Genomic DNA, 13311 nt, shown 5'->3' with positions numbered 1-13311 from the left:
GTCCTCACGACCCGCGCCTTTTTCTTCCTGAATTCACGAAGAAATCGCGGAGTCCCGGAAAGCCCCGTTTTCAGCCTTCGAGGAAAGCTACAGTGTTAAAATCCCGCCATGGCCGGATTTCACTAAAATGTCTCGCTCGCACAGTCCCAACATACGCGACCGTGCCAGTGTATTTTGCAGTCACCAAACCGGCATCAAGGCCCGTTTGCCAGCACACAAATGTCCCAGGTAAATCTGAAAATGTATTTTCTGGTGTCCCAGCCACGGCCGATGTGTGTATCCGTAATGCCCACGACCCAGTGCCCATTCGTACACACAAGCACAGCCCTACACAATACAGGGCTTGCACACATAAAATCGACTCATGTCGATTGTGCATCACATGTAAGTTAGTGAACGTGCCCGCTTTTCAGTGCCCACAATCACTACACACTGCATGTCCCGTGGTTTTCTGTAAAAACGAAACGAATGCACGGTCAGTCAGTTCTTATAGACAGTACTCTCAGTGCTACACGGTGTCCCGGCCACGGCTGATGGTGTAATGTGTGTAACTGTATGCCCACGACCCAGTGCCCATTCGTACACACAAGCACAGCCCCACACAATACAGGGCTTGCACACATAAAATCGACTCATGTCGATTGTGCATCATATGTAGTGAGCGTGCCCGCTTTCAAGTGCCCACAATCACTACAAGCTACATGTCACACGGTTTCTATGAAACGAAACCGATGCAAGGTCAGTCAGTTCTAATAGACAGTACTCCCAGTGCTATAAATGTACCCGCGTTCACGCACCCACATTTATTCTCAAACATGCCGAGCCGTACGGGGCTCGCACCGCGCGCTCTCTCTCTCAGCTGAGAGAGCTGAGCGCCCGCGGGCTGCCCGCTCGATTAAGCGCGCCCCCGCATCATACGAAAAACTGCAATGGCGCCCATGTTACAGCACACGGCTGCTCTCGTGTCGCCGCCATTTCGCGACCAGAGCCCGGTTTTTCAACCCGTGCAAGCACAGCCCCGTACAACACAGGGTCTGCACGAAAGAAATCGATTCATGTCGATTTTGCATCACATGTAGTGAGCGTGCCCACTATCTAGTGCCCACAACCACTACACACTGCACGTCCCGCGGTTTTCTGTAAAAACGAAACCAACGCACGGTCAGTCAGTTCAAAAACACAGTATCCCCGGTGTTATAAATGTGCCCGCTACCACGCGCCCACATTTATTCACAAACATAACGAGCCCTACGGGGCTCGCCCCGCGCGCTCTCTCTCTCAACTCAGAGAGTCGAGCGCGCGCGGGATACCAGCTGTGTTAAACGTGCCCCCCGCCTCAGACGCCACGGCGTCCATGTTACAGCACACGGTTGCTCTCGTGTCGCCGCCATTTCGCGACCAGGGCCCAGATTACATTCAACCCCTAGTCACGCGTGCAGATGCATGGGAAAGACTTCCCGGGGTCTCAGAATGGGTGCTAGAGACTATAAAAAGAGGCTATTCGCTACATTTTTATCGACGCCCTCCCCGTTACACGGCGAGAGTCGAAACCACGGTAAAAGCAGAAGTAGCACATCTACTTCGAGCCGAAATAGCGAAGCTATTGAGTAAAGGGGCCATAGAGCCTTTATCTCAAGCTCAGAGCGAAGGGGGTCTGTACAGCAGATATTTCCTGGTACCGAAGAAAGACCCATTTTAGATCTGAGGCATCTGAACAAAGCGCTAACAAAGCGAAAGTTCAGAATGCTCACGACCAGAAAAATCCTCGCGCAGATTCGCCGAGGAGACTGGTTTATGGCAATAGATCTGAAAGACGCGTATTTTCACATACAAATTGCGTCACGTCACAGGCGATTTTTGAGATTCGCCTTCGAGGGCCGGGCATATCAGTACACAGTCCTGCCATTCGGCCTGTCCCTAGCACCTCGTACATTTATAGTGTGCATGGACGCGGCGCTGGCACCCCTGAGACTCCGAGGCGTTCGAATTCTGAATTATTTGGACGATTGGCTGATTCTAGCTCAATCACCTTCAGAACTCACTCTCCACAAGACCCTAATACTCAATCACCTCGAGTGCTTAGGTCTGAGAGTCAATTGGGAGAAAAGTTCACTGTTTCCCAGTCAAAGGGTCTCCTTTTTAGGACTGGATCTGAACTCACTGTCTATGACAGCGCGGCTGTCATCACAGCGCAGGCGAAACACCCTGCAAATGGCAAAATCCTTATAGTGCCGCTCAAGAGATTTCAAAAAATGCTAGGCCTCATGGCCTCAGCCTCGGCAGTACTACAGTTGGGCCTGCTGCGCATGCGCCCACTGCAGTTCTGGCTGGGAGCGCGTGTACCGCGCCGAGCATGGTTTCACGGTCGTTATCGCCTCAAGGTCAATCAGGAATGCATTTCAGCCCTGACACCATGGAGAGTGTCAGACTGGTACCGGTCAGATGTAAGCCTGGGGACTTCCTCGAGCCTGAAGGTGGTGTCCACGGACGCGTCCACCTCAGGCTGGGGAGCACTGCTCGAGGGCAGACCGTTCTTTGGCCAGTGGGCAGAACGAGTCAGACTACCGCACATAAAACTGCCTGGAAATGATGGCGGTGGACTTTGCGCTGAGGCGCTTTCGTCCTCGGATAAAAGGGCACCACGTCCTGGTCCGTTCGGACAACATGTCGGTAGTAGCCTATATAAACCGCCAGGGTGGCGTGAAATCCCGAAACCTCTTCAGGCTGACGGAACGCATCCTGGTATGGGCCCAGCACAACCTGCGCTCGCTGAGAGCAATGCATATGCCAGGTCACCTGAACGTAGGCCCAGACAGACTCTCACGGAACAACGTTCCGACAGGAGAGTGGTCGCTACACACACAGACAGTGCGCCTGTTGTGGAGAACGTTCGGCAGAGCGGAAATAGACCTGTTCGCAAACCAGGAAAACGCTCACTGCCCGGAATTCTTTTCAAAGAGCGTGAACGCGCTGGCCAGTGTCTGGCCCCGCCGTCCGCTCTATGCTTTTCCTCCTGTCTCACTCCTGCCTCAGGTGCTGGAGCGAATCAGGGAAAGCGGATGCTCAGTGCTACTTGTTGCTCCATACTGGACGAATCAACCTTGGTTCCCAGTTTTGATGCGGCTGAAGAGCACTGCCCCGTGGCCGATTCCAGTGAGGAGGGACCTCCTCTCGCAGGCCAAGGGCTCGATTTTGCATCCTCGCCCGGATCTCTGGTCCCTACATGTGTGGGCCATAAACGGGTACCCGCTAACCTCCCACAGGGAGTGTTAGACACGATCGAGCAGGCTAGGGCCCCGTCTACTAGACGGCTCTACGCTTCCAAATGGTCTGTGTTTTCTGGTTGGTGTTCAGACCAAGTTCTGTCACCCCTTCAGTGTGGGGAAACAGAGATTATCTCCTTCCTGCAGGAGCTATTGGATAAGGGTAGAACCCCATCCACGCTCAAAGTCTATGTGGCAGCCATATTAGCGTTCGTTAATCCAACGCTTGGCCGTTCACTGGGCAGAAACGACCTGGTGGTCCGTTTCCTTAGAGGAGCCAGGAGGTTAAATCCTCCAAGGCCTCCTTCAGTCCCCGTTTGGGACCTTTCTACGGTGTTGAACGCTATGAAAGGGGCCCCTTTCGAGCCTATTCACTCAGTTGACATGAAGCACCTGTCTTTCAAGACCGTGTTTCTTTTGGCTCTTGCTTCAGTGAAGCGTGTGGGGGATTTACAAGCACTCTCAGTCAGAGCGTCTTGTATGGAGTTCGGGCCTAACGACTCTGTAGTCGTGTTAAAACCGAAGCATGGGTACGTACCTAAGTCCCTCAACACACCGTTCAGGGCTCAGGTCATCTCCCTGTCGGCTCTGCCGGCCTCTGAGGACGGAAATAGCTCCCTTTGCCCGGTCAGGGCATTAACCCTTTAGGCGCCAGAGGTTTTTTCTTAAAACGTTCGATTTTGACATCTTAATTTCAAAAGGCTATATCTTAAAAGTAATAAAAGATAGATACTTTCTGTAAATTAGAGAAATATTAAGGATGACCCAAAGTTTATGTAGGGATTACATTTTCCCATCTAATTTGCATATTATGACGTCATATGGTGGCGGCCGTCATGGATTATAGAATTTTCATGAAAAGTCACAAGTTTAAATGATAAAATGCAGCACTTCTTTCCCCCCAAAATGTCCCTCACCTTCTGTATGCTATATTGCACAATACTGAATGCTCAGGTAAATAGTAAGTAGTAAACAAACTGTGTAAATCATTACTAATAAATGGTAGAAACAAACCGAATGCATGTAGTGGTTGGACTTTTGTTGTAGAGATTTTCCATTTACTACATACAGTAGGCACTCTGATTATATATATATATATATATATATATATATATATATATTATTCATATGACACACAAACACAAGTAGACAAGACCTGTTTAGTTGCCCCGTGGCACACCGCCTCTGCTCCTGCTACGAGCGCACGGGCGCGGCCAGATCTGCCTCACGCGCGCGCCGAGTGCGCATAGCTCTGCTCGAACTACTGTCATTGTCATTGCGACTCCCCACGTTGCCCCATAACTGTCCTATGCATACTTTGACATCGTCTAACATACCATACTAGCAAATATGTACCAGGAGAAGCGCGAGCTGCACCATTGCGCGGCAAAGATGTACCGGGAGAAGCGTGAGCTGCACCACTGCGCGGCAAAGATGTACCGGGAGAAGCGCGAGCTGCACCACTGCGCGGCAAAAATGTAACGTTACTGGGAGAAGCGCGAGCTGCACCATTTCGCGGCAAAGATGTACCGGGAGAAGCGCGATCGTCATTTTCAAAAGGCAAATATTCCCCTTCAGAGTCAGAATCGGCGAATAACATTTGCAACACAAAAGTTTTTATTAGCCATTTGATGATTTTATCTCACAAATCTCACAATTTACTCAGACGCTCTGAACTGAACTGCTTCCGCATCAATGACAAGAGCGCTCACTTGCTCTGCTGTTTTCTCCAATACTTTGAATAGGAACATGACGTCATTTTGGTCTTGAATCAAAGTATTACATGTCTGCCATCTAGTGGTAGGGAATACAAATGGGATATTACACCATATTAGGATCTACAGCCTGTTTTATTAAGTATGACGTCTTGTCGCAATTTTGCGACTTTGGCGCTTAGAGGGTTAAGAGCTTATGTGTCCCGCTCCGCTGTTTTTCGACAGACGGAGCAGCTCTTCGTTTCGTTCAGTGGGCGTTCTAAGGGGCGAGCCGCGACGAAACAGAGTCTGTCTCGATGGGTAGTGGACGCCATTGCGCTGGCCTACGCATCTAGAGGTTTGGCATGGCCTTCGTGGGCTTGGTATAGCAGGATCTCGTTACAAGATATCTGTATGGCGGCAGGCTGGGCCTCCCCGTCTACATTTATAAGGTTCTATAACCTAGAGGTTCCTGCGTTGCAGGCTAAACTGCTCTCGGTCTAGAAGACTATGTATGGTGTTCCTGCCCCGTGCTGCGGCCCAGGTCACTCCAATGTTTTAAGCATCACTCACTGACAATGTGTCCCATGAGCATGCTATGACCCCTCATATATATCTATTATTTACATATATATGTTATTATGCCCTTAGGGGCGCTATTATAAAGGGATGATGCTAATTCTAGCCGCTCTCCCTATAAATTCTTGGTGTAGGCGCTTGTATGCCAGGGCGCACACGCCCTCGGGTGTCTGTGTCGGTCCAAGAGCACGCACGGCGTGTTACAGAGGTTCCCGTAGCGTCTTTCGACGCAGTACGAGATAACTCTACGTAAGAGAACGTACTCGGTTACTAACGTAACCTCGGTTCTCTCTAGGAGAGGGAACGAGTACTGCGTCTCAGGCCATGCGTGCCCACGCTGCGTCGCTTCAGTGACGAAAATCAGAGTGGAAGACAGCTATGCTTGTATTTATAGGCCTAGACCACGCCCGTTTCGGCGGGAGGTGACGCAGAGGGCGCAGAGCGTCCTCATTGGTCAAGCGTCACTGGCCTCGCATAGGCTGTGCTTTTCTGGCGGAGCAGCCAATGGGCGCGCGATTTGCTCCGCCTAAGGTTGTATGCTACAGAAAAGCGTTTTACATATTTTACAAAATTAAGGATTAATTTTTAGGCTTCAATCTCGAAAAATAAATCTTTCCCGTAGCGTCTTTCGACGCAGTACGAGAGAACTCTCCTAGAGAGAACCGAGGTTACGTTAGTAACCGAGTACGTTCTCTCTAGATGAGGGAACGAGTACTGCGTAATAGAATTACGCAACGGGTAAAGTCATCTTTGCTCGAGATATGAAGCCAAAAAATTATCCTTAAATTTTGTATACATTGTCAACGCAGTGTAGCAGCAGGCAGACCTAGAGCAGGCTGACTAGCATGCCCATTGGCTGCCTCGCGGCAACTGCAGCAGCCTACCACTGAGCCGGGCGCGACATCACGCCCAATGAGGGCGCTTCGAGCCCTCACGCGTCATAGCCCGCCAGAATGGGGGTGGCTTAGCGTATAAAATGAAGGGCTTGGGGGCTGCTTAGCTGGTTTTTCATCGCTTGAAGCGAAGTGAGCTCGGGGCGCGATCATGGCAGGTTACGCAGTACTCGTTCCCTCATCTAGATAATTCTAATTCCCTCATCAATAATTATATTACGCAGTACGAGAGAACCTCTCGTAAGAGAACTAATGAAAGTGGGGGGAAATCACATTATCAAATCAAGGTTTTTCTCTGATACACGTCGGCCCCAATTATTGGTGCCCCTAAAAATTCGTATGGGTTAAATATCTATAGAAGTTTATTCGGTTACACTTTATTTCGATAGTCCACTTTAGACATTCTACTAACTAGAAGTAACTTTTCAACTACATGTGAACTAACTCTCATTGGAGTATTAGTAGACTGGTAGGTGTTAGGGTTAGGGTTCGGGTTAGGAGAATAAGTTGACTTGTAGTTGCCATGTTACTTATAGTCAGTAGAATGTCAATTGCAGTGAGAAGAGCCTGGTTGTGCGGAAGGAGTGGGGGAGGTAATCTTAGTCAGTCTTCTCCTTATTCCATGCATTGTTGGAGACTTTTTCAACATGACAATGACTCTATACATTCTCTCAAGGTGAAAATCCTTCAGTAGTATGTCACGGGACTTTATGGGGGACCAGCTCTCCCCATCAAACATCACTCAAGGTCAAACTCCAGGAGTTAAACATCAGATGTAAAAGTTTGTCGTGAATTTGCACACTCAATGCCAAGAAGGGTCAGAGCCGTATACTTACATTTTTGGAGGATGTACTAGAATATTACTTGTTGTTTCTTGGATTTAATCAAGAGTGAACTAATTTTTGCAACCATTAATTTAAGCAAATTTGGCCAATTTACTTATTTTACAGATATTTATGACATTTTTCTCTGTTTTTATTAAGTATAGCCTAGTACGTTTAATACAAAAATGTTATCTTTAAATGAATCGTAATAGTGATCATTAATAAATATATTAATACAAATATCGGCAACACTACAATCCGGTTCTATTCGTTAAAATCAGTTAACTATAACATTAATAACAATGAGCAATACATTTGCTACAGTATTTCTACATCTTTCTTAACATTAGTTAATTCAAATACGACGGTTCATTGTTTATTCATGTTAGTTCACAGTGCATTACTAATGTTAACAAATAAAACTTTATTAATGTATTAGAAAATGTTGAAATTGACATTAACTAAGATTAATAAATACTGTAGAAGTATATTTTTAATTCTTAGTCCATGTTAACAATGTAAAGTGTTACCAAAATATATGTTTATGCTCAGAGGGGGTGTACTCATTTATGCATTTATTTCATTATATTTCTAAATAATCTTTGTATAGATTTGATATATTTTTTTATATAATCTTACCTCACTGGCAGCATATGTGTACAGAACTTTGTTCATGATGACAAACCAGAACCGTTTCCACGGTTTCCTTTTGGCTTTCCTGTTGGAGAGGTCCAAGTAGCCGCTCATTGAGGACCCATCGGTGTTCGCTGAAACCTAGAATTAACGAATGGATTCGATTTACTGACATACTGTTCAGAAGTTTGGGATTGCTAAGATTTTTTAATTATTTGAAAAAGGTATTTTTTAATAATAAAAACCTTATTGTTATCAAACAGTTGTGCTGCCTTATATTTTTTAATGATTCAAAAGCATTCATTTGAAAATCGTTTGTAACATTATAAATGTATTTGTCACTTTTGATTAATTTAATATATCCTTGCTGAATAAAGCAAGCAATCCATTTCTCATCTTAAAAAAAAAAAAAAAAGTTTGAACGGTAGTGTGTGAAATTAACTCATAAATGTAACTCATACTAGTCAGATATATAGTAGTCCGTTTTCCAGTTTTCACGGTTGTTTTTAATCAGTCAGGCCGAAAACAAAATAGTGTTTAAAAACTAATCTCTCAATTTGCCAAATTTGTTCATTTATTACTTTGTCTTATTTTCTCATCCAAATTTTTTGAGATTTTTTTCTGCCTGTTGAAACTCTTCGTTTCAACGGGGGTTTCAAATTTCGCGATTTTATTATTATTTTTTGCATATTTTCATCTGCCAAAAATACTTGTAAACATATCACGTTTTAATTAAATCCCTCAAGCATGGTTGATAAATCAAATATTAGCATTATTTACACAAAATTATAGATTTAAATATCACTCATCACATATTACATGTCTTTAAGATAATTTGATAAAGTATGCTAAAGGCGGTACAAGACCATGGTCAATGGCTCAATACACTGTGAACTGGAAACTGTCTTTATTATCTAGCTCAGATTAAGTCCGTTTTGATTGGCATTTAAAAGATAGTTGCAGTTCTTTGGATCATCACCTCTTTTAGGGCTGCTGGTATTTTCTTCTGCTTTCTGAATGGAAAGGAACCAGGGGACTTCGTAGGTGAACGAGGCATATGACTGGGTGCTTCCTCGCCTAATATAAGAAAAAAGTCACACAGGCTCTTATTTTATAGAAATCAATACAAATACATAAAAATACATTAAAGCAGACAGTGTTGAACCTGAATTGATCTGCTGCAATGCAGAGGAGCAGAGATCGCAAACTCGCCCAAGACGATTCTTCATGTACTTCAGTGGCTGTTCATTAGTCGAACAGGCCTGACATACAACCTACATGCCAAGAGAAAAGCATGCATGCGCACATAAGCATCATTGAACAATTATGCAACATAAATACTGAAAAAAACATTTTCCTTACAATCACATATATAAGAACGATTTGCTTAAATACATCTTACAATAAAAAAGTAAAAAGTATTTTTAAAATCGTATGAATTTTTAATATGAATTATAAAGGGGGCTAAATTTTATAACATTTTCATGTATTAATAAAAATTTTATTGCCAACGTATGAACAGCTTGTAACAAAACTTAGAAAACAAGACCTTCCCTGCCATCTGTCTATGAAAGCCTGTAGACTGATTATACTAATTATACTATTATACTAAACTAATATATTTTTTTTCAATGGAAATGAATCAACACTAAACTTACTTAAACTGGACAATGACTTTCTTCTAGAGCTTCTATTCAGCCAAAACAACCTTTGTTGCATTCATTTCTCACTGTACAGCTGCTTCAACTACGGTATCTGTATTGTAAAGAGCGCTATATAAATAAAGGTGACTTGATTTGAATTTACTTATGTCAATGTGTCATACAAAGAAAGGGGATTCAAACTAGTCTCACATATATACTCTATCTATAGTCTCAAATATACTTTATAATCAAACTATTATAACAGTGTAACTTTAATTCCCTCATCTGTCTTGAATCACGTCTCTTGTACATGCACGAGCAATAAGTTGCTGGCTGCAGTTCACTTAACGGCCACCGGTGTCGCTAGTAGAGTTGTTGCAAGAATGACGTGAAAACCCGGAAGACTAATTTTCCTATGGGGTTTTCAATATACGAATAAAATAAAATCTGTGGTAAACATAAGTTGACGATACTTGGACGTTTTGCCAATGTAAATTACACACACACCTATTTATTTATTAGAAACATGTTTTTGTAATGTTTTTTATAAACATAGCTTCAAAATTCGTGTTTTCAATATGGGTGCTTATAATTTACGTTGTAGAACAAAATGTTCAATATTAACGTCAACTGATATTTACCACTGACCTTATTTTACTCATAAATATAAAAACTCAATATAAAAACCCGTAGGAAAAATCACAAGGGAACCACTGGTGAATTAGTATTCCAGTTTTTGACGTCACGATTGTGCCATATGCTCCCCTTGTGAATGTGTCATGTTGTCATGTTGTCATTGGTTGATGTAGTCATGTGGTTTCTCAGTTCTGTTCTGTCATTCTCCTACGCTGTTGACAGGGTGTAAACAGTGCAGCGCTTCCTGGTTCTACGTCAGAACGCCGCCTCACTATTGGCTAGCTCCTGCGTTAGCATCACAAGCATGTCGTGGTGCTCACGTGACCAGTGTCGGCCAATAGTGAAATAGTAATAGTAAGCGCTGTGCTGTTTACACAACTTCAACAGCATGGGAGAATGACGTAGAAGAGAAGAGATTGATTAATAAAGTCATTATTTTTGGGGGGTTTTGCGCACAAAAAGTATTCTTGTCACTTCATAACATTAAGGTTGAACCACTGTAGTCACATGACTGTTGTAACAATGTCTTTCCTACCTTTCTGGGCCTTGAAAGTTGCAATGACGTTGATGCCTATGTAGGGTCAGAAACCTTGGATTTCATAAAAAATATCTTAATGTGTTTTCTGAAGATGAACGAAGGTCTTACGGGTTTGGAACTACATGAGGGGGAGTAATTATTGACAGAAATTTTATTTTTGGGCGAACTAACCTTTTAAGTCCATGTTCAAGATCATGTTTCAAGCCAGTTCTTTGTTTATTTTGTATTTTGTTCATATTTGTATTCAAATAAAACTGCCCTTGGGTTCACCTGCAACTCGCCTTCAGTGGACATGCTTTGATGCTTGTGATTGGATTACCAAGAATGGAATTTGATGTCAGATGTAAATGGGGTCTAAAGGGAGCAACATCTTCTCACCTTCCCACAGGCTCTGCAATGGTGGCGTCTCCAGGCGAGGGTGAACTCAGAGGTGCAGATACTACACATGGTGACTCTCTGATCTGGGATCCATATTGGGCGTATGGTTCCCAGCTGGGCCCTATTGTCTACAACGTCTTGGGTTGCCTGGAAAATTTCATTGATTTAGTTTACAACAAAATTGCACACATGAAGATTATAATAATGTTTATGAGTTAGTTTACCATCTCAGGGTTTCTAACTGAGGTGAAGGTGGTCTCTTTCTTGGTGTAATCGTCGATTGCAGTAGAAATAGCCTGTAGCCACTCATCTCGACATGCAGCAGAGCTTTGCGGATAAAACCACGAGAGTTTGTAAAGCAGAAACATACACATGAATTTGTTATAAATAAGGGTCAGTATTCACATATCGTTGGGAAAATTTGAGCAAAAAATCTTAAAATTCTATCATAATTTATTTACGCGTTTGTCATACCAAGTAAGGAATAATAATTTTTCGAATAATTCAACGGCCCGGACAAAAAATTAGCATCACATCATCGACCCACATGGTTTAAAACTTTTTAAAGATCCTCACCTGGCAGATAAAATGAAAGATCGTTCGACACTCTCAATGTTCAGCTCATTTTGATACCCCTCTTGACTAGGTTTACTAACCTGAGGAAAATACAGATAATAACAGAAAAAAGACTATGAAATTTATATAAATATTGCACTTTTTACTAAAATGATTGAAGACAATTGTTTAATTAAGAATAAAACTATTTTTAATTTTAATATTGTCACCTTCCTAAAATAATTGCCTAAGTCCTTTTCATTTTCAAATGACTTAGGCAATTATTTTAGGAAGGTGACGAAATAATAAATTTAGAATAAAGATCTCACCTTCATCCCAGCCAATGAGAGTATGTTGTTTAGTTTGAAATTGCCCGATGCTACTTGCGTGGTATAAAGAAGACTATCGTTTGTCTGTTCAAATACAATAGAAATACATTTTTATAGAGAAAAAGATATTTGAGTTTTTTTTTTATGTTATAGATATATTATTTGTTATTAGATATGTTATTTTTTATAGTTATAGTGCAAAAGTTGGTGCAAAAAACACCACAAGTTCTGCCTTTGATTCGATTTTCTTTTCTGTATTCTATATTGTTCACGAATACTATCATACCCTAACATCTATGAACAAATGAAGTCCTATGGCAAAATGAAGCCCTGCACACTGAATAGAGTGTTTCACTTGGAAATATGTCTCATATACAGTTGCATTGTGAATATTGTTTCATGTTATTTTTAATCAAATTGAATGAGAATTGTGACAACTGTCACTTACTAAGAAGAACATTCGAGGCTGCATCACTTTCCTGGAGAGCTTCATCAAGATCCCTTCCTTTAACAAAACCTAAAGAAACATACATTGATATATTTCTAAAGCAGTTGTACTGTTGAAATAGTTTAACAAGAGTGAACCGTTGTAGTTAACATACCCTTCCTGGTTGGACAATCACATGATTCCCAGTTAAGCGGCACTGAACCTCATAGAGCTTCTGGGAGTTATCCTGTTTGTAAACAAAAATTTGGATTTCTCAAGATTTACCAAGAAAAGTTATGGATCTTTTAGAAAGTTAAAAAATTATTCTGAATTACCCCTTGTCTTACGAATGCATTGGCATGATTGGCCACCTCCTTTACTATCACTAGGGCAGCTGTAAATATTTATAAAGATATATAAAAAATTAATATAATAGAAGATTCAGATCAAGTTTTAGTTGTACTGTGTGTATTTAGAGGATTTAAAGGTGTGCCTAATAATGGAAGATTTCGAGAGCGTTTCTGTTCACCTTCTGCATCTCTGTAGTCTGGGGATTCTTCATCTAGATTGTTCAAATAATCTGAGGAAAAAATAAATATAAAAAAATATGAGTAATTTAAAAATATATATTTTTAATAATAAACAATAAGAAGTTGCCATTTCACTAGCTCATTTTTAGCCAATTTCCATTCTAAGCTTGATTTAGTCGCGTAAGGGTTAGTCTCAGCGGCCATTATCCTGCTTGCATGATCCAAACTTTTACTCAGCAAACATAATCACGTGTTGCAAACGCTCCCTCCATGCTGCCTTTAGTTTCAAACCAATAGAAGCTCACTGTAAAGTAATTCTAATAATCTACAATAATCCTTAGTTATGTAATCAGTGCATTAACATTAATAAATACATTTTTTACATTTTT

The 13311-nt window shown here is 42.2% G+C and overlaps 1 protein-coding gene across 1 annotated transcript in view; it reads right to left on the bottom strand.

Annotated features, from left to right (window-relative positions):
- Nucleotides 1-13311, bottom strand: part of LOC306994023 (FYVE, RhoGEF and PH domain-containing protein 6-like) — a 35559-nt gene that overhangs the window by 2001 nt on the left and 20247 nt on the right. Inside the window, exons 9-19 of the mRNA XM_079604299.1 lie at nucleotides 12922-12972; nucleotides 12728-12786; nucleotides 12568-12639; nucleotides 12414-12482; nucleotides 11966-12049; nucleotides 11658-11737; nucleotides 11306-11408; nucleotides 11082-11228; nucleotides 9052-9160; nucleotides 8866-8963; nucleotides 7893-8027 (exon numbers count right to left, since the gene is read on the bottom strand). Of these exons, the coding sequence (XP_079460425.1) occupies nucleotides 7893-8027; nucleotides 8866-8963; nucleotides 9052-9160; nucleotides 11082-11228; nucleotides 11306-11408; nucleotides 11658-11737; nucleotides 11966-12049; nucleotides 12414-12482; nucleotides 12568-12639; nucleotides 12728-12786; nucleotides 12922-12972 (1007 nt within the window). The remainder of the gene's footprint in view (nucleotides 1-7892; nucleotides 8028-8865; nucleotides 8964-9051; nucleotides 9161-11081; nucleotides 11229-11305; nucleotides 11409-11657; nucleotides 11738-11965; nucleotides 12050-12413; nucleotides 12483-12567; nucleotides 12640-12727; nucleotides 12787-12921; nucleotides 12973-13311) is intronic.

The sequence above is a fragment of the Phoxinus phoxinus genome (genome assembly GCF_949152265.1).
Source record: "Phoxinus phoxinus genome assembly, chromosome: 25".
NCBI classification, from domain to species: domain Eukaryota; kingdom Metazoa; phylum Chordata; class Actinopteri; order Cypriniformes; family Leuciscidae; genus Phoxinus; species Phoxinus phoxinus.
The sequence above is the reverse complement of the archived record's forward strand: the minus strand, read 5'-3'. Positions and strand labels throughout refer to the sequence as shown.